General features: G+C 40.6%; 1 protein-coding gene across 1 annotated transcript; it reads right to left on the reverse strand.

Annotated features, from left to right (window-relative positions):
* Nucleotides 1-2,173: 2,173 nt before the first annotated feature.
* Nucleotides 2,174-18,152, reverse strand: LOC116712265 (polycomb complex protein BMI-1-A). The gene is given in 17 exon segments (XM_075074322.1): nt 2,174-3,399; nt 4,891-4,971; nt 5,098-5,196; nt 5,434-5,473; nt 6,033-6,141; nt 6,239-6,286; nt 6,827-6,882; nt 7,139-7,235; nt 7,333-7,456; nt 12,733-12,839; nt 13,241-13,298; nt 13,587-13,640; nt 13,749-13,805; nt 13,897-13,957; nt 14,540-14,749; nt 17,164-17,275; nt 17,986-18,152. Coding segments are annotated over 17 exon segments (1,848 nt in total). The 5' UTR covers nt 18,125-18,152; the 3' UTR covers nt 2,174-3,003.
* Nucleotides 18,153-23,536: the final 5,384 nt, after the last annotated feature.

Below are 23,536 nucleotides of genomic sequence, written 5' to 3' on the forward strand. Positions count from 1 at the left end.
GTGGAGTAACTGTCTGAAAACTCGTGGGAGATTGCAGACCAGCGAAGGCGGACGCTTTTTCCTCTGCTCCTCTCCCTACCCATCCTCACCCGGCTTGCTCTGTTTTTGTGTTGCTTCTTTTGGAGCCTTTCTTTGCAGATCCTCCGAATCTACAAATGATGGATCTGGTTAACTGGTCCATCAATGCAATCGATCACATTTTGTCAACAAGAAGACTGGGCACAGGAGAGCCCTCTTGTCCGACGGGATGTATTCACCCTGGATTTATTCAGAACAGGATTTCTGCTGTTTGCAGCTGGTGGATACCTGGCTTGTCGACAAAATTTGTGACGGATCTGGCCAAGCCAGCGAAAACTCAGACTGTATATTGTGGGACAGAGACGCAATTAAACTGAGACTCGCAGCCCAGCTGAGGACTCAAAACTCACTAGCGGGATGGAATCGGTCTTGGCGAAGTTGGTTCAGTGGAACGGCCACACTAATTTGGATGATCTATCAGATATATACCGGTTTAAGACTCTAGGACAGACAGAAATTTTAAGTCTGCCCGATCTAAAGAGAATTTGTTATTCTGAATCTGGCTCCCTGTGGCCTTCTGGTTATCTCGAATCTCCTAGAGTTTATGTAAACAACCTGCTCCTTCCCATCTCCTCACCCTCACGAAGTCACCCGTGGAATTTTGTGGCTGAACTCTCAAGGACTCGCTCTTGATATTTCCACCTTTATCAGAGACTTTATTTGGGAGAACAGGCTGTGACAGACATCTGCAAGCAGGTCATAGTTACAGACAAACACGCACCTCCCTGACCTCAGCGCCGTTGCCAGCATGTCTTTGTTTTGGTGCCGTATCCTACCCAATGTTGTCTTTTCATCCTACTTATCAGTTATTATTTAGAAACAGTGGAGTACTCACTTTTAACCCAGAGTAGGAATTGGATTGGTCACTCTTTAGCTTATTTATTTAAGTATTTATTTATTTTAGAACCAATTTTCTACGTCTTGGATTCATTTTTTAGATTATCACGCAGAGAGAGTCCTATTATTGCAACCCGGAAAAGGAATTAGAACGAACTTAGAATCCAGAAGAAAAAAAAATCTTCCAGGACAGAAACACTAAGATTTTTATAATTATTATTACTTAGAAACTGTTGAGTACTCATTATTTTTACAAAATTAGAGCATACATAGAAAGCCCAGAGAATACTTACTTATACTTATGTAGCAACCCAGAACAGGGATTAGAACAAACTTAGAATCCAAAACGTTTTAGATGCTTATTCTTCCAACCCAGAAAAGGAATTAGACCAGAGGATACTTACTTATACTTATCTAGCAACCCCGAGTAAGAGTATTTAGTTTATATACTTTGGATCAATATTATTAGACTACTCTTTAGACTCCTGTTCTTCCAACCCAGAAATGGAATTAGACCAGAGGATACTTAGCAACCCTGAACATGAGCACCTATAGTTTACACACTTTAGATCAATATTAGATTTTTTTTCTTCTTTTGCTCTTTCCTTTGCTTTGTTATTTTGTTTGTATTTCCTTTTAATTCCCGTAAAGCACTTTGTATTACCTTGTTGCTGAAAATGTGCTATATAAATAAAATGACCTTACCTTACCTCACACCAAAGGCTTTCAAAAAATCTGCCGCCGTCTGCCTGCCTGAGTGCTGAATATATAACTGGTGGTGAACAGGTGAGCCTGACTGGGGAGGTGAGAGCTGTGGAGCAAAACGGAGCAGGCAGACGGGCCAGAATCATGACAGAAATGGACTTCAGAGGTGGGAAACCAAAGATCTCTGCAACATGTTTATGCGAATTTGTGCATAATTGCGAAACATTTCTTTTTTATGTCACTGTTTACATCTATATTGTTTATTTTGTATTAATAAACATGATTACTTCATTTAAAAAGTCGAGCTAAAAGCTCATTCACTTTTAGCTCCTCCAACGAGTGAGGAGCTACTTCATAAGGCAAAAATAAAACCAATATGTTCCGCGGTAACGTATTGGAACCGCAGGTTCGGTTTGAAAGAACCGAACCTGCTGCGTACCTGTATTAATAAGTTTTCGTATTTCGATTCTGTTGTATTATTTTTAATGAAATTTTTTTTTTGGTCTGTCGCGCAAAAGCATGTTTAAGGAGAAAAGCAGAATAAATTCGTGTGTTTTCTGCATAAGTGTAAAATGTTTTATTTAGATGTTTTATACTGTGCAACAGTAACAATACGGTAAGTTGTTCATACAATTGAGCGATACAAATACAGAAAACAGAGACATGAAAACATCTGTCGTGAAATGAAGCCAAGTCCTTCCTTTAGAACAAAGGGCAGAGAATAACACCATGGCTGATTAAATATGCACTTTGTCTCTATTTACACGCGGAAACCTTTAAAAGACGTGAAGGATGAACAGTCCAGATACAAGGAAGGGTGTTCTTTTTTTTTTTTTGTTTTCCAGTAAAAGGCAGAAATGCTTTTATTTGTCTCCCATTGATGCTTCCAGCTTCACAAACTCCTGATGCCCAAAACACTTCCAAAAACTCTGAAGCCTCTTCCTGAACAGAAAAGTCACAATGAGCATGCGCATTAAACTGTGCTTGAAAATATCCCAACACACATGAATTAATCATGAGAAACACCTTTAAATTGAAGAGACAAAAAAAACAAAATCTAAGTGTCACCTTCAGTCACTCCTGTAAAAATAAAGATGTAGCTTTTAAAGGGGAGAGACGTGTTATCCAACTTTCTTCTTCTTTCTCCTCCCCTTCCAACATTTTCCTTTCAGACTGAATTTCCCATTTCAACCTTCTTTTTTTATTTTGAAATGTCTCTGGTTCCACTACGTTTAAACTTACAAATGATGCCATAATATTCAGAACGACGAATGGAGACAGAAAGAGAGAGAACATTGTCTACACAGTGGAACTACGTTGGCGTGGAAAATGTAGGAGCTGAGCGGGAGTCTGGCGTTGGCAGGTCGGCTCCGGAGCTCCGCGTCATCCGGACGAAGTCGCCGAGCCGTTCAGGGACACCTTCCGCGGCTTCCCGCCGCTGCCGCCCCCACTGCCGCCGCTGAACTGGCCGAAGGACCGGCTAGGGGTCTGAGCTCCCGCCGCGGCTGAGACAGCAGCTGAACTTCCGTTCACGGTGCTGCTGCTATTGTTGCCCGGGCCGTGAGGGAGCTGAGGATGCGGGGACTGCGCGGGGGTTCCGGGGCTTGGCAGGGACGACGAGGTGGAGGGAGCCCCGACGGGACTCCCTGCTTTGTCGCTGGCAGAGTCGCTCTCCGGACCGGACCTGCTTGCATTGTTCTGACCCTCCTGCTGGGGGTGGTTCACCTTCATTTTCTTGCAGTTGGGTCGGACCCGGTACTTCAGAGGTAAGGGTCCGTTCTGTGCGGAGGGTTGAAGAGAAAATGAAACCTTAAAATAAAGTAACATAGTGCATCGTTTACGTAAAAAAAAGGGTTATTTTTCTTTTAGTTATTTATTTTAAATAAAACTAAAAGAAAAAAAATAGCCCTTACCAAAAAGAGGTAATCAAAACTGCATGTTCAAAACATGAATCTTTCTGCAGAATATCTAAATATGTTTTCCAAAATTCTTAATTTCTTATGAAATATAAATACTGACTCTTTAGGCATTTTTGAATTTCTATAAAGTCACAGAGGCACGATTACACATTTGTGATATATTTAGAGTTTTATTTGCACAAGTCAGATTTCTCCCTCTCATTGTTTTTTTTTTTTTTTTTTTTGTAGTTTCCATTCAGTTTAAAGGAACTGCAACGAATGAACACTAGTTAAGCTTCAAACAGAGATATAAAATCAAACCACTTATGTGAATGGTGTTAAATTAATTTAGAAAAATACTTCAAAACAGTCGATAACATGTTATTAATTTATGGAACCCTTTAGTTACATTCTAAAAAATGTAAATGTTACAAGTTTAAGCTTTCCAAGTAAAAGTAAAACCAATATTGGATAAACATCTGCTTCATTGTGCATGTACAAAAATATACACATATTTAGTCTGCAAGGTCCCTACATTTATTTCTTCTTCAAAATAATTATTTTCTTCATATATATATATATATATGCTAACATATATAAAACAAAATTGTTTTGTTGTCTTGTTTTGTTTTTCCACCCATCATATGTTGAGCATTTGATTACATTGCTTATTTGGTTTTTTTAATATTTAATTTTTTAAACCAGAAAAGATTCTGATTGAATAAATACAGAAGAGTTAAATATTACTTTGTGATTAGTGATATCCTCATTTCACAAAGTAGAAAAAAAAAAAGATTTACACGGCATCTAGACAGCAGTTCAGGACTTCAGCTGAGTTCAGGGCAGTTTATTTTAAACAATAATTCAAAAACTAAAATGCTAAATTAAGTAGTTAGAACTCGGGTTGTAAAACCCCAAAATAGAAGCCAGTATCTAAAACAAAATCAACATCAACAAGCCCTTTATTTTTCAGACATTTCAATTTAATATATTTCAGTTAATGGGGGGGGGGACAATTCTGGACACTTTTCCAAGCATTTCTAAATTTTACCAGGGGGTTGGAAAGCATTTTTTTTCCCAGGGTGAGCCTAATCATTAGCACCATAGCATCTCAAAATATTAATAAATTAAAATGTATACTTTATATCTTCTCCGATAAAACCTTGGCCATAAAAAGGGGGCATAGTTTATTGTTTGCAGTTAATTATATCTATAAAAATGTGTTAAACTAACATTCCATTGGATCGGATTGTGCCGAAATTTACTTACAAATGGACAGGAACTTAACTGTCAATATGATAGAAATGCTTGTAGATTTGAGGACTAACACTTTAATAAGCATGTTGACAGCATGTCCAAGGAGACCACTTACCCTTCTCCAAGTGTAGATATAAGCTATATCCATTAATGTGTAGTAATCTTTGAGAGGCTCGTCTTCATACATGACTTCAACCTGGATCACACAAAATGTGCGCAAACAAATTTAATGGAAAAAAAGCAACAACAACGATTTTGCAGTTTGTTTGCATTTATATAAAAGTATCAGCTTAAATTAAAAAAAATACACAATACAAAATACCTGATATGTGTTTGGGATGTCCATCTTGCTGCGCAAAAACTTCCTCAGATGCATGACTGTCATGGCGGCTGGACACTGCAGGTACCTCTTGTTAGCCACCTGCAGATATCCATATATAAAGAGTTATTTTGCATCTTGTGCTAAAAGCATTGAAAAAAAAAAAAGTATTTTTGATAAAAAGGTAGCCATTTGGTTGGTTGTTAAAAACAACAACATTTGCTTCGCAGGAACAACATGGCTGCTCCTTTTAACAGGTAGTAGGGTTGTTTTTTTTTTATTATTTTTATTTTTTTTTTAGATTCTGTGAAGAGAGGTTGTCATATCAGCGGTGCATACCTGATCTTTTGTTTGCTTGTCTTCCACCCCGCCTACAAGTCTAAAAATAAAACACACACACACACACTTCCATTACATTCTTGTTGAAGCTAAATTTAGTCAACATACAATGCTTCTCAGAATCAGAGTTTTTACCATTTTATTCTCAGCAAGCATGATTTTCTTATTTGATTTCAGAAATGTAAAACAAATGAATAAAAATAAATAAATAAAAAATTAACAGTCATGATTTTGCACTAATTTTTATGTCATTTCCCATGGTAACCAAAAAGGACTCTTTACAAATGACACATTGGACAAAATCCACTGGGTATTATAGGTGATATTTGTAAATTATAAATCTTTTACATTTTAAACAAATATGTAGTCCCTTTATGTATGCTAGTATATGTTAAATGTTCAAGTACAATAAAATCCAAACAGATTTTTTTTCCCAGACACTGCAAATGATAAATTACCAACGTAAAAGTATCATTTTGGAGCAATTTAACCAACACATTCTCACTCCCGACTCGTCATATACATGAAGTAAATGTTCAATTTCTTTAATTACGACCTCATAAAAGTCGCTTTCATGTACTTTCAGACCAAAAGCTCACCGGGTCTGATCGAAGAACTCGATGGAGAGGCTGATGATCTCGTCATCGGTGATAATTCTCTTATCCTCGTCCGCCACCTCGCCACGGTCCTCATGTGAACCGTTGGAAGCTTTGATAGAAAAAGAAAATGCACAAGTTTTGTTACAGAGGAAAAATAAGGAGAACCATTCACACTTTATATAAAAAAGGCTGGATCTTCGACTCACCATCTACAGGATGCTCTGCATAAAAGTCTCTCCTTCTTTTCATTTCATCTGCAGGAATTCAGGCAGACAAGTGAGTACAGCTGTACTTCTCACAAACTCTTAAAGAAAGGAAATGCTACCGGGGAGAGTTACAAGCAACAATTTCACCATCAAACACAGCAAAATGGGATGACTTGTGGAAATAATTTGGGTCATTTGGAATATTTGTCAACATTATGATAGACAGCCCAAAGAAGATGGCAACAAATCCGAAGGGTTTTTAAAAAACCTTTTAAAAAAAACAAAAAAGTACAAAAAACGTCAACATTTCAATCAAGTTAGACACGTATTGGTTGATTTTTCTTTACCAATAGCATTTTGCAAGACGTCAGGACAAACAATATGTCCATAATTTCTTATTTCAACACAGCACTGAAATGGGAACAGCTTCTAATCACTACTTGACTTTGAATCTCAAAATGTGGCATTTAAAAACTTCACAACCTTACAAAAATGTTGATATTTGTAGGATTCATTACTCTAGAGCGTTCACAAGCTCCCACTTCTATAGACTTGTGTTGGACAACAGAGAGATTCGAATGTTCTTACTTTTAAAGAGGCCTGGGACCAGTTTGTACACAATGTCCTGCAGAGTTTTGTCAGATCTGCAGAGAGAATGGAGAAACTCCTGTCATGTCCAAACACAAACTACTGACACAGCAGGATGAATGTGTTGGATGAGTAGACAAATTACAGCTTTTATACATGTGACAATGAATGGCTGATTCATCCGCACAAAGGGCAAGTCAAAAAGGAAGAGCTACAAAACATAAAAGCACTTTTCATCTGCGATTAATAGCAAAAAGACACACCCAGGGGCAAAGCGTGTCAAAGAAAACGACTTCAACAACACTGTCTCACCTAATGTTGAGCAGGGGTTTTGTTTTATGCACTTGTACATCACAGATGGGACAATATTTGCTCGTTTCCAGGTAGCGCACAATGCACATTTTGCAGACTGCAACAGAGAAAATATCAGTCAGGAAAAAAAAAGATTAGGGTGCTAAATCTGGGCTGAGGGACAAACGGTGCATCAAAGCTTCTGTGCCGCTTACAAGAGTGGAGGCATTCGATGATGGTGGTTGCGTCTATGAAGTATCCTCCACAGAGGACGCATATGAGGTGAGGGTTGAGCTCGGTGATCTTTATCCTGGTGGTCCGATGCATGTTGGCAGAACTTTACAAATAAAAAAATAAAAAAAGAAAGAAAGGAAAAGAAAAATCCTGCATGGGAAGGAGAGAAAAGAGGGAATGTGTCAGGATGGCTGCTGCAGATGCTATCTGAGTAAAAAGGTCATTGAGCAACAGCAATGACTATTATTATTAACTACACTTTTAGAAACACGTTTTCTTTTAAAATATGTTCAGGAGTCATTTCACTGTATAACCTCTCCATTATGACATTCAAACCAAAACCCCAAAGTATGTTTTAATCGAGAGTCGTCCTTCAAAGGCTCCATGGTCCAGAGAACCATTTGCATGGGAAAAGATGTTGTTTGCTTGACTGTGTTAAATCAACACCATCTTTTATGCTAATTAAAAAATAACCGAAAGGAGAGGGGCTTTTTTTTCTTCCTTCTGTGGCAGATTGATGGGCAGTGAGATGGCATTCAGTCGGCTAGGAGGCAGTAAAATATCATAAATCAATCAGATCATGGGGGAAATCGATGCCACTTTATATGACCGTCATCTAAAGCAGGCATAACAACGGAGCGACGGGGCAGGCAGGATCCAAATGTGAGGCAATTCAAATTTAAAATAAAATAAAATAAAAAACATTAAATAAAAATGACGCCTCAACCAGTCAGCTTTATCAACTCTGGATGTTGTGTTTTTAATGCTATTCGTTGTGTCAAAATTTGCTTTAAATTGTCAAACAGCTGGAGAAGAAGTTACACCAAGCACGGTGAATGTTTGTCACCGGTAATAAATCGCAACAATCCAGCGACCGAGCCTTAGATGCCGCTCAACATATAGAAATATAAGAATGAGAGCATAATTTGCAGAGAAAAGGCGGATTCCGAGCGAGGGTTAACCGGGGAGCGATGATTCCAGGCTCCCGCTAGTTGCGTCAGGTGTGCCACACAGGAGGCGATCGGGTGCAGGGGTGGTGGTGGGGCGCGGGGGGGGGGACCTGACCGTTTCTATGGCAACTCTCATTGCTTTGAGCTCGCGTGGCGGCTCGCCAGTAATCAGAACGACGCAGGATGTCGAACCAAAACAAAAAGTCGGCGAGCTGCCGGTGAAGCTGAGCGGGAAAGAGGAGGAAGGAGGGACCGAGAGTCTCCGTCCTCTCCGCCGCTGGACTGCCAGGCTGCCGACAGCACGGCTGCCATTTTGTAAAGGGGGTGGAGGGGTGAAGAGAAGCTCATATCGGTTCGGCGGGGCTGCGGGGTTTCCTACGATAGAGAGGGGGCGCATTGAAGCCCCGCATAAACCCGAAGCTTTTGGGCTATATAGAGCTATAGGCTATAGGTCGGAGCTCCCAGTCGCAGAACGGCTTCGCTTCGAGTAGCAGAGCTTCGCTTCATGGCGTGTGTGCGATAATAAGCACGGTGCAGCAGCAGCAGCAACATGGCCAGACAGCAGAGGCTGCGCCGAAGTTCAACCCGCAAACTGGAACACAGGCTGCATTTGTTCTGCGTCAGAACCAGCCTCTCTCACACACACACACAGCATGGCTATTACCTTTCAGCGCATATTTGTTTTAAAACAAGTAACTTCACAGAAGTTAGTTGTGCGTATTTGCAGTGCCGACCCAACGCTCAATTCAGTCTTAAGAAGAATTTGATTTGGGGTCAACATAGCCATCACAGCACCACCCTTTTTTTAAAAAAATTATTATTTGTTTGCTCATTGTGCATATAACTACACCCAATAGTGAATGTCCTTAATTGACTGCGTCAGTTTGCTCCTTTTATTTAATACAAAAGACTTTGGAAGGTAAAAGCTGTAAATTGTGGAGATGAGGTAGAAAGTCACAATGTTTCAATACAGACTGGGTGTTGGGATGGATGTGTCAAATTTAATCAGCTGTACTTACAGGCACAAATAAATGCCTGCATGATCCCAGCACAGACAGTAAAAACAGAACCTGTTAAAATGACAGCAAAAAACAAATAACTCTACACCCATGACAAATGAAATCTTAAGCAAATATGAATTACTATAGTTCAGATTCAATCATTTAAATCCTTTTTACATCATTTTCTTAAAATAATCCAGGGCATTTATAAGTCGGCTCATTCTTGATCCACTGCAAACTGTAAATAAGTTATGACATACTGTGATATGATCTTGGACCCTCCTGAGCTCTAACCAGCAGCTTAGTTCGCTTATACCTCAAGCCAGCTCGGTTTTTATGCCGTTTACGCTGTAAGACTTTATGCTGGATTGGAGGCAAAACAAGGCAAATGTAAACTAAACGTCGACATGAACTCCTCAGGTACTTTTTTTTTTTCCAGAAATAAAAGTTGTCACTAAGTGTGTGCAAAGCCAACAGAGGTCATGGTTTTCTGAATAAATAAATAAATAAATACATATATAAATAAATAAAATATACTGGATTTGACTGAGCCAGTCTTGCCCACCATCAGCTGATGGCAGACTGGGCGTCAGACTTCTCTCAAACCGCTTCTGAGGCTCGTCAGACCCCTGAGAGGGCAGGTTTGGACGGCGTCTCGGCTCCAATGGATGCCACAGACCCGCACAATGATGGATAATGTCCGCATACATGCAAGGAGGAGCCTGTTGCGCCATTAATCGATCGCCTGGTGTTTGGACAACTGTTCTCCCTTCTCCGTCCTGTGGGAGCGGGACTGTTTGCTCCCGTTTATGACATCGAGTCGATGCCCCCCCCCCCGCAAAAAAAAGTTTATTTCTGAATAAATGGCCAACTCACAGAGGATCAGCTCCCAACTGTATCCACCGTTCCGACTTGAATTAATTTACTGAAAGCAGCGATTTATGGAGAATAAGCCTTCAAAAAAAAAAAAAAGCCGCACAAGTCTAGATTTCCAAAAGTCCTCGCGATTGACCCAAAGAGATGTTGCTCGTTTGTCCTCAAACGACACCGTTGCCAGTCAGGACGTTTCCCCTGGTTGCAAACAGCTCAGCTGTACTTTGAAATAATAATTAGAACCCGATGGAATGAACAAAAACAGCAGAAACACTAAGGATTGTATCCGCCGCTGTGACTGGATATATAAAGTGGAATATACAAAAAATAAATAAATTATAAAAATAAATGGCAACTTATTGGCGCTTCAGTTCATTTCAACAAAACTTCATGGTCACATTTACACCAAAGATGTTAACCTGAAACAACCAACAATAAAAAAATATTCTAGGTTTTTTTCTCTCTCTTAAAAGCTTTCCTAATGAACACTGATCATTTTTGCCCCTCCGCGTGATAGAGGAGACTTGTCAGCATAGCCTACTGTATAAGACACGGTAGGCTATGAAAGGTGAAAATATTGCACGCCAATAAAATAAAAACAAACATCCTGTTCTGGCTACAGTTCGTGTAAATTTAACAGACGCTTTGGCTGCTTTGGAGGACTCAGCCACCTCTTTGTATCCACCCCGACGTCTCGCCCCGTGTTTTTGCTTTAATTTACGCAAACTTTAACCATCCAATCCAAACAAAACCGCCACACAACAGTTGAAAAAGACGCACACTTTCTTATTTTCCGACAATCAACCAGCTATCGATCGCCGGTAATGAAATAATTAAGACACAAATGAAACGCTTCACCTCCACGGCACGTTTCCGGTAGCCATCCATGTTAAGTTAAAAAATCCGAAACTGGGTCAAATTCACACCAATCTCGAACGGGACCCGGTTCGGGACCCTTCCACCATCCCACCTCTATAAAATGAAGCCCCTGAGTGGAAACCCGAGCCCACACGGAGCGTTTGAAGCACTTGCTGCCGCTGCCATCTCAGCCGACCCAGCTTGGTTCGCTTCGGCTCTCCCACTTTACATAAATCCAAACGACGCAAAGCAAACCCTAACCGAGACCAACCTTTAGAGCCAGTTAACCGAGCTCTGTGCCACGCGTCCGCGAGCAAGAGTAAGCAATAATTGCCTTTTATAACCGAGAGCGGATCTGTTTTTGCAGGAAGACGGAGGGGGGGACGAAAAGTAGTGCGAATGAAACACACTGAGGTCCACGTCGGTGATAGAGCTCCACATCCACCGCTGGATCGGATCAGCGCGGAGGGAGAGAGACAGACACACACACACAGAGAGAGAGAGAAGGTGGAAAAACACAAAAGCACACCGCCTAAACGTCGCCTTTCACCGCTGCTAGTTAGAGACGAAACGGAAGGGGGCAAACCTGCAGGCTCGGCTGGCGATCGGCGGCTCTCGACGCGGCGGAGACAATGAAAGTTGGGAGGCAGATCAGCAGAAAATGAATAGAAGCCGAGCCGCCATCTTGAAGCAGGGCTGCAGACGCTGTCAGTGGCGGAGAGCGCACGGCGGAGCGCAGCGCATTTCAGATGCGCCAAGACGAGAAGAGGAGGGAGGTGGAGGGGGGAACAAAACTCCTCGTTTCCTCCTGCGCCGTGCGTATCCCGATCCAACGGATCCAAATCCCGCCGCTTCGGTTCCGACAGCCGTCCACTTCAGCACTGATAACTTTGCCTCCAAAATATCCGCTTCGCCTCTAGAGCTGAAACGCAGCACACTCTCTCTCTCTCTCGCTTGCTCTCTCTCTTTCTCTCTCTCCGTGTGTGTGTATGTGCGTGTGCTCCGTGGAAACTGACACAGTCCCCAAAATGGCTTGTAGTTCGACCGCCCAGTGGTCACGTGGTCTCTTTGCTTAAGGGTGCCTTGGAATTACTGTCGGTGTATGAACGTTTGCCCAAAAAAAAAAAAAAATCTTCTGAGTGGGTGACACGAGACACAACAAAACCAAAAGGTGTGCACATGATAGTGCTTATCTTTTCTTTTTTCCGCTCTCTCAAAGCGAAACCACGCCAGACGGTGCGATTTGCGCATAAAACGCGAGCTAAGCGATCGCTTAAAGGCGCAGAGGAATTCGCTGTCAGGGTGTTTTTTTTGTTTTGTTTATTTGCTGTTTTTTTTTTTTTTTTTTCCCCCTCCGGGAACGTGATTCTAAAGATCCCCGAATCCACGTTCACGCACTTTTTTTTGAACACTTTGCGCCACAATCGGCGTGCGTAACATGCGACTGATTACTTTATAGCGAGCCCCAGCCTTGCTGGTGTTAAAAATAACCCCAAAGCACAAGCGGCTGCCCTCATGCAGACTGCTGTGGCAGAAGGCAGCTGCTTTATTAAAGCTCTCCTCTAAGACCGACGCACTAACAAATGGCGTCAAACATTTTTTTGTCCCCCCCCCCCCACAGGCTCATGTAAAAAAAGATAGAATAAAATAAAAGAAAACGCACAACGGCGTTCGCTGGAAGCATCTGAAGTCTTGGTACCGCTCGCAGCCGGCTGAGCATGGAGGAATTTGGGATGTTTATGGAATCCGAGCCGCTGCGCAGCTCCAACTGAGGAGCTTTGAAGCTGCAGCTGATGTGGGTGTAAACTCGGAGGGGAAAAGGGGATGAAATTCCAGGCAATTAATCGCGAAGGTTTGGGCTCCAAGCATCTTGTTGAAAGTGAACGGCAATGGTATAAAACTACAGTTTAAAATAATAATAATAATAATTTTAAAAGAACGTATACATTTCTTTAAGTTCTTGTCAGCGTTTCAGGAAAAAAAAAAAAATCAAAACTCTATACCGACGTGTCGGATGAGAAGGTTGTTGAGAATATTTCAAGGTTTGGCACGACTCAAATGACAAATACATAATATGTACATTTCAAATTTTATTCTCAAACATGTGTGACGTTACGTAGACTGGTGTACAAAACAGGAACTAATGCATATTAACAAACAAACTAAAAGAAAACAAGTTAGTGAAGTTGCTGTAGCTGCAGGGCGTCACATCTGACTGGCTTTCTCCACACTCTTGGCAGCATCTTTCAACTTTGACACCAGATCCTGGCACAGAGAAAAACACGGGTCACTTCCAGCACAAATCCAGAGCAGCGGAGAAAAGCGGGAAATATTCCCAATAAAAGCCGGACAGACCAGGAAGAAGATCAAAATCCAATTTAGTTCAGCTCCTACCTCCATTCCACAAGCACAAATAATACTTTGAGCTTGAAATCGCCCCAAAAAGCACCAAACAGGACAGACATCTTGTAAGTAGGATGAGTTTCTATTCGTTATGTTTCCCCTGATAATTAAACTCTGTTGAACGTGCAAATGCACGTTCTGCTCTGTTACCTGCAGCTGTTCCGTTGTGCAGGTGAAGTTGATATCCTCCGAGGATCCTTCATTCTGACAAAAAAACAAAATAAAATAAAATAAAACAAGCAAATTTAGCTTTTTGTTGCGCACTCGTACAGAAGCTGCAGGAAAGCAGAAGGGGAACAGCGCAGCAGTTACCTCCGTGTTCAGAGAGATCAGGTAGAAAGGCTCGTTGATCTTATCCAGCTGCCCGTTCTGTTGGGGGGGGTCGACATTGTTAGCGTCACATAACAAATGGTGCAGAAACAACTGCTGGAGCACAGGTTCCGGCGCAACGCGTCTGTACCTTCATGTGGTACTGCAGACGCCACGATACGTCGTTGACGTGAGGGGGACGTCTGCCCATGCTAGAGAGGGGAAAAGTTCAAAGAGGGAAGAGCTTGTTGTAGCAACTCGTGTACAGTTTGATTCATCGAGTGGCTTATAAATTTGTAATAAGTTCATGAAAATCTGCCAGGGGCGTATCCAGAAAGTTTATCTGTTTTGGGGTTGTTGTTTTTTTAAGTGGTGACCACATGACACAAAAATAAATACAGAGATAAGAAAAAATATATATATTTAGCAATTTCTTTCATTCTATAATATATATATTTTTTTAATATTCAGGATCTGTTATTGGGGGGGGGGGGGGGGGGGGGGGGGGGAGAATTGTGGGTTTAGGAAATTATAGGGCAAATCCATCCGCTTTGGTCCTCATGTCCAAATTTCATACCAGACCAGTTTGCTGATAATTATACTTTCTCAGCCCTGATTTATACATATCCAGTCAATTTCCCCCCCTCATCTCCACCACTAAGTTCATTTTTCCGTGACACAAAAGTCTTTCGAAAACTTTATTCGACTCAGCAATAGAATATTAACATCTATCAATTTTTAACTTGAATGAAATTAGAGAGGCAAAAAAAAAAGTCTCCAGTTTTTATCCTTACCTGCTCAACAGACGCTCTATGTCTTTTTTATGTTTCTGTAAAACAAAGCAAACCCCAGTTTACCACCCACACAAGTTAGTCAAAACTGCAGTTGTTAAATGTAATTTAAAAAAAAAATTTTTTTATTAAGATCAACATGATCTGACCTGATATGCGCTGAAGAATATTTCTATTCTGTCTGTGCTGAATGTGAGCTCCTCAAGGCAGGAGCTGCAAGAAAGAAACAGAGACACACTTAATTTCACATCTTTTTTTTAATTATTATTATTTCCTTTTGACAAGATGTCTCTCTTCAATACCATTCCACTCAAAATGTTAACTCGTAGCGGTCGGCGACTTCCTATTTTCTTCTAAATGGACATGATATTCGGAACCGTGTGCTGAACATGAGCCTGGAACTGAAACAAAGAGGTGATTTCCTCATAGATGTTTGTGATACTTCCATGTTGGCCAATGGAAAAGCTTCAGCATTGTAACATAAGCGTGCATGGGTGAAAACACACAAACACCATCTGACTGTAAAACATTAAGCTAGCACAACACAATTTATCCGCTCTGCATCCTATTAAGCAAAGTGAGATGATTATGCTGGTGTGAGGCAGGAGTTGATGTGTAATAACACTTTTTTTTTTTTCTCCTGAGGAAATCCGAATGGATTGATTTTAAAGCATCTCATAGAAATGTTTGTTTAGATTCAAATCGGACCGGAAAACTTGAATTTCATCCACATCTGCAGGAGGCATGGGTTGGTTATCAGTATCAGGGTAAACATAATGTTTTAAAAAAAAAAAAAAAAAATTCCATCACGGTGGTTCAAACTGATTTTAATGGGATCCCACATAGAGTGCTTGTAGTCGTGCGCAACGCCGATCCTCTCCCGCCTGCTGCTGCCAACTGCCAGTCAGCTGGCTGAAAGATGGCTTTTACACGTTGACCTCGCTTAAAAGAGGAACAAATTTGGCTGCCTGGAATTATTTCCCATCCTAAAAAGAACGAAAAACCCTGAAAGTCACGCTGTTGGAAACTAAAGAGCATTAAAATGATTTAATGTAGCAAAATCAATATATAAACTGCCGTTATCATTATTGAGTAATCCGTTGTGTTTTAAGCAACAGCAATGAAATTATTATTCATTTCTATTTGATTTTTTTTTTATGTTGAAATGTTCTGATGAAGCCATTTTAATCAGCCTTATACCAAACTGTAAAGTGGAAGATATCCTCCAGTATTTTGTGTATTTCTGTCAAGAAGAATCTAACTTTGGTTCAGATCTCAAAAAACGCACACCAACAATGAACTTCTTAGTTTTCCACAATGTTTCCAAAGCTTTTGGGCTATCTATCTGTTCTGGTCTGATTAAAACTTGCAGACAAAATCTTGTCAAGTCAGTGAGTTTGAGTACTTTCACTGACGAGTGTGCAATAAATCAGAATCCTGCTATTTTTTTTCCAAAAATTTAGGGGAAGTTGTGTTTTTGATTTGGTACACAAGCCCACCTGACAGTCCCTTATTCAAGATGTATACCTTAATTGGAAAGGTACACAACTTGATTTTTTTTTTTTTTTTTTAATGTATGCCGTTTGGCACATAAATGTCTTTTTCATTTCTACAGAATGGTTTCATACAGTTGAAGCAGAACAAAGGATTTGAGATTACGAATGAAACTTTGAGACACCGTGAAACGACACATCAGTCTGTGCCAAACATCTGGTTTTAGAATGAGAAAACCACAACACAAGGACGAAATCAGACATGATTTCGTCCTTGAACCAATCAGCCGTTTTCAATACCAATTTCTGATTTCATTTGAAATCCGACTGCAATTTCTAACCGATTCCGATTTTATTTTACAATTACAACGCGTCGATGAGAAAATAGGCGATTCATTTCTGGAGGTTCCTTGACAGAGGCAGCAGTTTTAAATCCATCAGAAAACGATGGGTGAACATAACGAGTCACCGACCTTCACCTGATTTTTATTTTTTTACAAAAATGCGTCAGATAATCGGCTGTTGGTGTGTGTTGACTGAAAATAACGAGTTTTAAGTTTTGATTCGATCAGTGAAGAGGTAGAGAACTGATTTTCTTCCCCCTAGTGTCGGGTCTCCCATTTACCAATGACAGTCAATCACTGATTTATTGATACTTCTCCAAAAGAAACACATCAATTCTTATGTTTTCACAGCTGAATGTTGCCTCTTACATGCACAGGCACATGCATTCTCTTGTCAGACATCCTAAACGTCAGACGTTTTCATATAAACCATAAAAAGTTTACAAAAGGGACTACATTTTGAAGAAACGTGCAACAAAAACAAAGGGCATCATTGAGCCGCCTTTTATGCCACATCAGCACATTTCCCTCCATTTGTTCCTCTTTCCATATAAAATTCTCTGCAACATGCAGCCAAACAGGGAGCAGGCGACTCCACTTGTCCTAGAATCTCTCTCCTTTGGTGTGTTTTATTTTTCTGCAAAAAGACATTTCTAGCAAAAGAAAGTAAGATTCTGCATCCACTGCTGCAGACCTGGAGAGTTTTCACGGTACAACATGAAACATCAGAGTACCTTAAAGCAATCCCATCTTCTCCTCTGATTTCCATGTAGGCCTGCTGTTGCCTTACCTCGTCGTGGACTTGTCGGCGTTGTGTTTGACCGCTTCCAGGATGAAGGTGGTCAGGGCTGCGTGACTCTGCTTCAGCAGGATCCTGTCCATGTGCTTCAGCTCGGGCTGATCTGAAACCAGAAAGGACAGTGAAGCGAGACGACGCGTACGCCTCTCCTCCTACGTTTGCTGGAATCACATTGGTGCCAATGCGATCCACTTCCTCTCCTCGGGGTTCTCCCAGATTGACGCGCAGAATGGAAATCAATGACGATTTGCATGTGAATGGACCCCTCAGCTGCATCAGCCGGGAGTGCTGGGGAGGGGTCCGGGGTCATTTCTTTGTTTGTCTGATGAACATTTCAGTTTCTAAACAATTCTCACACTGAAGCGCTAAAAAAAACCACAAAAAAACCCGTCACTTTAATCATTTATTTTAGTGTAATTTGTAGATTTTATTCGAAAATTAAAGTCGACCAGCAAAAACAGAGCGGGCTAAAAATGTGTGCAAGATCAGATCGTCCACTTTATATTAAAATACTTCAATCCCAAGTGATTGTTACAGAAATACTTCATTATGATGCGTTATGTAGCCCTGGTGGCCGTTTAAGAGGCGACAGAAACCCCCTCAAAGAGCGCGTTAACACCTAAAACTGCGCTCTCAGTTCGCCCCACACGAGATTTTTTCCTCCCTTTGTTTTTTTTTTTACATGAACGTGTATAATCCAGGGCTCTACAGTGCCGTCAAAACCCGCAAACCTCGAGTCTAGACATAGAGAAACCGGAAGAAGGAGCGGAGACAAAAGCGGCGGCGGTGGCGGGGGGAGAGACATCGGCTCACCGAGGACTGTGGAGTCGGCCCGGGAGGAGAGCAGACCCCGGAAGGAGACATCCAGCAGCACCTGAAAGCTGCGGTGGTTCACGGCAGACTGATCGGCCAGGAGCTGCAGCCCCTTCTGCACAGACTCGCTTAACTCCATCTTGCAAAAGGGGCGAGTCACGTGACGGATCAGCTGATCCAGCGCGTGGAGAAGAGAGCGAAGGCAGGCAGGGAGAGAGAGACAGAGAGAGAGAGAGAAACATCCATAAATCACTGAGGCTGTCAGCAGCAACACAGCTCGCTGTGGTTTTCTGATGGCTGATGCAGCTCCTCTATGGTTTGTTTAATATGCTCGACGCATGCAGCGTTGAAACGTTAAAGACAAACAGGAAGAACAAACAGGTGGTTTCCAGGAATAAGCCGCTCACTCTTCATCACCCAATCAAAAAAATAAAATAAAATAAAAAACATACACAATGCAAGTGCAGCTGTATCTCTTTGACAAGGGCACAGATTAAAAACGGGTGACCTTCTTCCCTATACCTGGCGCGCTGCAGACGGTGGATGTCTTTCCGTCTCAGTCATGAAAACATTCTCTGCTCTACTTATTTTTATTTTTTAAATCGCAGAAGCGGATTTGAGATCCTTTCCCAATGTGATGTTTAAGACTCGAACGGTGCATCTGCTGATTAATAAGTTACTTTGTTTTCCTTTAACTCGGCATCTAGTGACACGTCCAGCTCAACAGTGACTGGCTGGCTACAGCTGGAGGAAATGACTTTACGATCAGGTGAAACTGTACCAGCAGGACTGGCTCCAGGTGGCATGGGGTCTCAAGCTGAGGCAGATTTGGGGCCCCTCTTCCTGTTAGAAGCATCGACCCCCACTAACAGTTTGGACGCAACCTTTGGTAGTTAGGTTATTATTTGTCAAGATGTACTTGTCATCAAACCGAGCTCAAAACACAAAGACAAGTTTGAACTCGTATCAGGTTGTTACTATGGGAACACAACGATCAAACAGTGGAGTTGAAGAGAAAATAATCAAATAGAAAGGTAATCTCGCCGATTCCTGTAAATTTTTATCGATTTCAAATCTTTTATTTCTTCTGTGCTGAAAGCATCAAATCAAATTCACTCCTCAAATACACTCCTCCTCAATAAACCAATGTAAAAACCTGCATCCATGATCTGAGTTCAAATTCAAGCCTTTCACTGAGATCCGGATGATTTAGAATCCCTAAGCGATGGCTTAGTTTGCTTATGCCTTGGGCTGGCCCTGCCTGTGGATGTTTGGTTCCTCCTGTGTGTGGTTAGATTTTCCCTGTGGGATTTAGTTTCATTTTTATGTACTTTTTATGTGAAAACGCTATCCAAAAGAGAAGGAAAAAAACTGTTTAAAACAAGCTATTGTGTCAATGTAGTGATATACAGATTACACTTTATATTATTGAAATATTATGGGTGGTTTTAAAGCCGGAGCTTCAATGATTCGATCCAAAATGTATGAACTATTTTGAGGGGAATGTATTTAACACTCGGATGAAAGGCAGCTCTGCGAATCACAATTTGATGTTACCAACCCATTCTCACTCCCGACTCGTCATATATTGACGCTTTTGCAGGTTCCCTCAGCGTCACACGTTGACGCGTCGGGTACCCCCTTCGCGTCGATGGGGTGAACCCTTACCCTAACCCTAGATCGTCGGTTTTGGACGCTTAGGGAGCGGTACAGCATTCAATGAGAGAACCCTTCTCGTCTATTATTGACGCAAGAGCGGGTAACCGACGCGTCAACATGTGACGCTGAGGGAACCTTCCCAAATCGTCAACATGTGACGAGTCGGGAGTGAGAATGTGTTGATGTTACACAGCATTTTTGAATTAAAAAAAAAAACCAAAAAAAACAGCATAAAATCTTGCATAAAATGATGCTCGTAAATTGTGGATCGTTGAGATGAGATGATTGCACGTTTTGTGAAGATAAACGTTTTGCTTGTAGCTACTTTTTTTTTTTTTTACACAGCCTGTTTTTGAGAAAGCAAAGAGGAACCTGCAAAAAACAACAACAGCAACATAAGTCAAAGTGGATTTTAACGAGGTGGAAGAAAAACGATACATTTGAAACCCTACTGGATCTAATGGCACATCATCTGCACTGAGTAGAGCAGCCGTCTAATGGTGGAGTTAATGTCGCTGCATGCATTGGTCTATTTTCGGTTGTCGACCGACACCTCAGCGATCATATTAGTCATCTTGCCCTTCTTGCTGTCTTCATCTTCACATGTGACTGTGCAGGTTTCACGTTATGAGGGAATGAGGGGGGACTTCACAGTCATGACTGCAGCTCACTTTGAGATCTACACGCAGCAAACAGTCCGCAGCAAAGCTTATGGCATCCGGCATTGTCCTTCAAAATCCACATGTGGAATGTCTTGAGGGATATAAACGACTTTTAATCTATTTCATTCTTATGATGTGGGGAATATAAGATAAACTCGGGGGATCTGTGGGTGTAATCCGGCTGGGAGAAAGTTTTAGTTTTCTCTTTCTTTGTGCTCAGTTTTGATGAGCCGCTTTGCTTGATCATTTCTTCTGATTTATTTATTTTTTTTAAAGTTTTTTTCAGCAATTAACGGGTTAAACCCCACTGGGGAAACAGCTCCGTTTCCCTAAATTGCACATGATCGCCGTCTTATCTCGGACTCACACCGTTATTTAAAGCTGCATGCTGTTTTAGAGATGAGGTAATGTTAGAAATGAGAGATAATGGTCGGGATTATTATAGAGGAATTGAGGCTGCAGCGTCCTGCGCGGCCACACATGCACACACACACACACACCCACACACACACACCGCAGCAACTATCGGTGTGACCTCTGACTGCGCTTTGTCCAAAGTCCATTTTGGCTCCAGGTTGTGAAATAGATTAGCCTCCTCTGTCTCTCTCCTTGTTGGTGTTTGTGTGTGCGCGACATGTCTCTCTTTTTGCAGCATTCCCATTATTTTTGTACTTCTTTGTTATCTGGTCCAGAACTCTCATACCGGTAATTATGCAGATTGCTGGCAATGCATTTATGGGAAGGCGTTTTGGGCGTAGATTTTAAATTTAATAATATATATGTATATATATATCTATATATATATAGATATATATATATATATTTTTTTTTTACCGAGCTCACCTGTGTTACTCATATTCAAACAGTGAATCATTACGAGACACAGTGAGTGTTATCTGTAGCCAATGAGGTGAAAGGAAGCAAATCATTACAGATCATTTGTGGTGGTCACCTGCTATCCTGATAGGTTTTTGGATAAGATCATGTTGGAAAATTTTGCAACAAAAAAAAAAAAAAAAAAAGCTATTCATTTGCTAGATCTGCATTCCCCAAATTGCTTAAAGTACACAATGGTTATGGCTGTTCAGATAAAACTTCCCTTTAAGAACACGCTGCAGAAGTCAGTAAGGAAACCACAACAGGCAGCGCGTGCTACTTCCTGGTTCAAAACGAGATGCTTTTCGATTTTAGTCCTTCACGTATTTTGTCATAGCTGCCTTTACCCCTGGTTGAATTAAACTGTACAGAACTATATAAAAACAAAGGTACAGACACACAGAGACCGGCGAGTTGTTTCTGACGCATTTTCTTTTTTCACAGCATGACCCAATTTTTTTTTCCTTTTTTTTTTAATTTTAGAAATCGTTTGTTCAGCCTTACTCCTGAAGAAAATCCGAGTTGCTGGACTCATTTTTTTTATTTTTTATTTTTAACTTTATTTTCCGGGGCTCAGTCTCAGGAAACCAAACTTCCCATTAGTCGTGATGGATTGTTGAGAAATAAAAGAGCTCCAAAAACCTTTGACACAGAGTTTGATACTAACAGTGGACTGATCAATCTATAATTATATATCTATTCAGGGCGAGGCTAAAGAAGAGTTTTAAGAGCGGATGTGCACCAACAATGAGAAAGGCTCCTCCAAACCCTAAAAAAAAACAAGCAAAAAAAGAAAAAAGAGTTTAACTTCTAACCAGTTGTGTATTACTCATGGTCAGATGACTCAGAAGAGACAATATGTCGACTTGAGCTGTGAAACTGACTAAATTCAAGCCTTACTCTATTAATGCTTTAAAATGACTGAATCAGATTGTTACAGGAGAGAAAGCATCTGGAAAATAAACTTAAATCTCAAACCTGATTTTTAACTGAACCTGGCTCTGTTATAAAGCTTATATGTGAGCTGATAGGCTGTCCTAAAAAAAAGAAGTTAAAATAAGTAAATAAATTGAACTGGGGGTATTGTTATATCTGTTCCAGAGTTAGTGTGGAACATGTCTTTATAACAGGAAACCAAGGACTGTAGCCTAGAGGAAAAAAAAATTAGTCTATTTCTCATCTTTCCTCAAATGTATTAAGGGTGATGAAATCTATTTGAAACACCTGGAATATTTAAACTTATAAAAGTAGATTTCAGAAGCTAATTCTGTTCTGGAAAGGCATTTGCAATGCAAAGCAGTCACTCTTGAGTGAAAAATATTTTTCTGATCTTTTCTTCATGATTGATTTGAACCAGCCAAAAGGATGGAAAGTATTGCAGTTCACTTGGATTAAAATAAATTATGAAAACTAATGTTTGAATAATGTGCTATCTGGATTTTAAAAATCTGCAGAATGATGTAGAATAAAAAAGAAAAAAAGAAGAAAAAACATATTTCAGTTTTCCCCCAAAATGTCACACCTGAAAATCCTTTTTCTTGAATTTTGCAACTTTTCCAAAAACATCCCTTCTGATGGAGAATAACAACAATGGCAAAATGCTCAATAAAATGAAATAAATGTGTGCTCTTCTGATTTTTCATACAGATTAAACTATATATATATATATATATATATATATATATATATATATATATATATATATATATATATATATATATATATATATATCTGCTCTATATAAGCAGAGAGAAAATTCTCAGTTGAAACAGCAAGCCTTGTTGGATTCACAACTCCCTCCAACAATCCATTATTTTTTCCTCAGGATTGATAAACAAATCTTTAGGAAAATGAGTACAAAAAGAAAAAAAATGCAATTGTCGTGTTTTATTTGATTATGTGTGAGCTATGATCAAACAGCTCAATTGTCCTTCAATTAAAACTTAATTAAGCGATGAAAAGCATGAAACCAGGTCCCAAGCAACAGGCTCATGGGGTCGAGACCTCGGTGTGACACTGAAGCCCCTGGAGGAACCAAAGAAAGACCAAATTCACTGATTCATCTTAAAACTCCCAACGGCTCCCAAACATTCGATCACGCAAATACAACTTTGAGAAGACAAGTTTAATTCTCAAAATCGTAAAATCTCACTTCACTTCTTCTTTTTTTTTTTTCTTTTTTTTTTGCAGCTTTCTGATGTGGGTCAAAAGCTGATGTATGAAAGCGTATGCACACAGATCACACTTGATTTATTTCGGGCTGCTAGGTCTGAGATAAACAGCAAAAAGAAAGAAAAAAGATTGCATGTGCTGCGTGATCTTGTCTGTGAATGAGTGTCGAGCTTTGACGTGAC

This window comes from Xiphophorus hellerii, chromosome 21 (genome assembly GCF_003331165.1).
Source record: "Xiphophorus hellerii strain 12219 chromosome 21, Xiphophorus_hellerii-4.1, whole genome shotgun sequence".
NCBI lineage: Eukaryota > Metazoa > Chordata > Actinopteri > Cyprinodontiformes > Poeciliidae > Xiphophorus > Xiphophorus hellerii.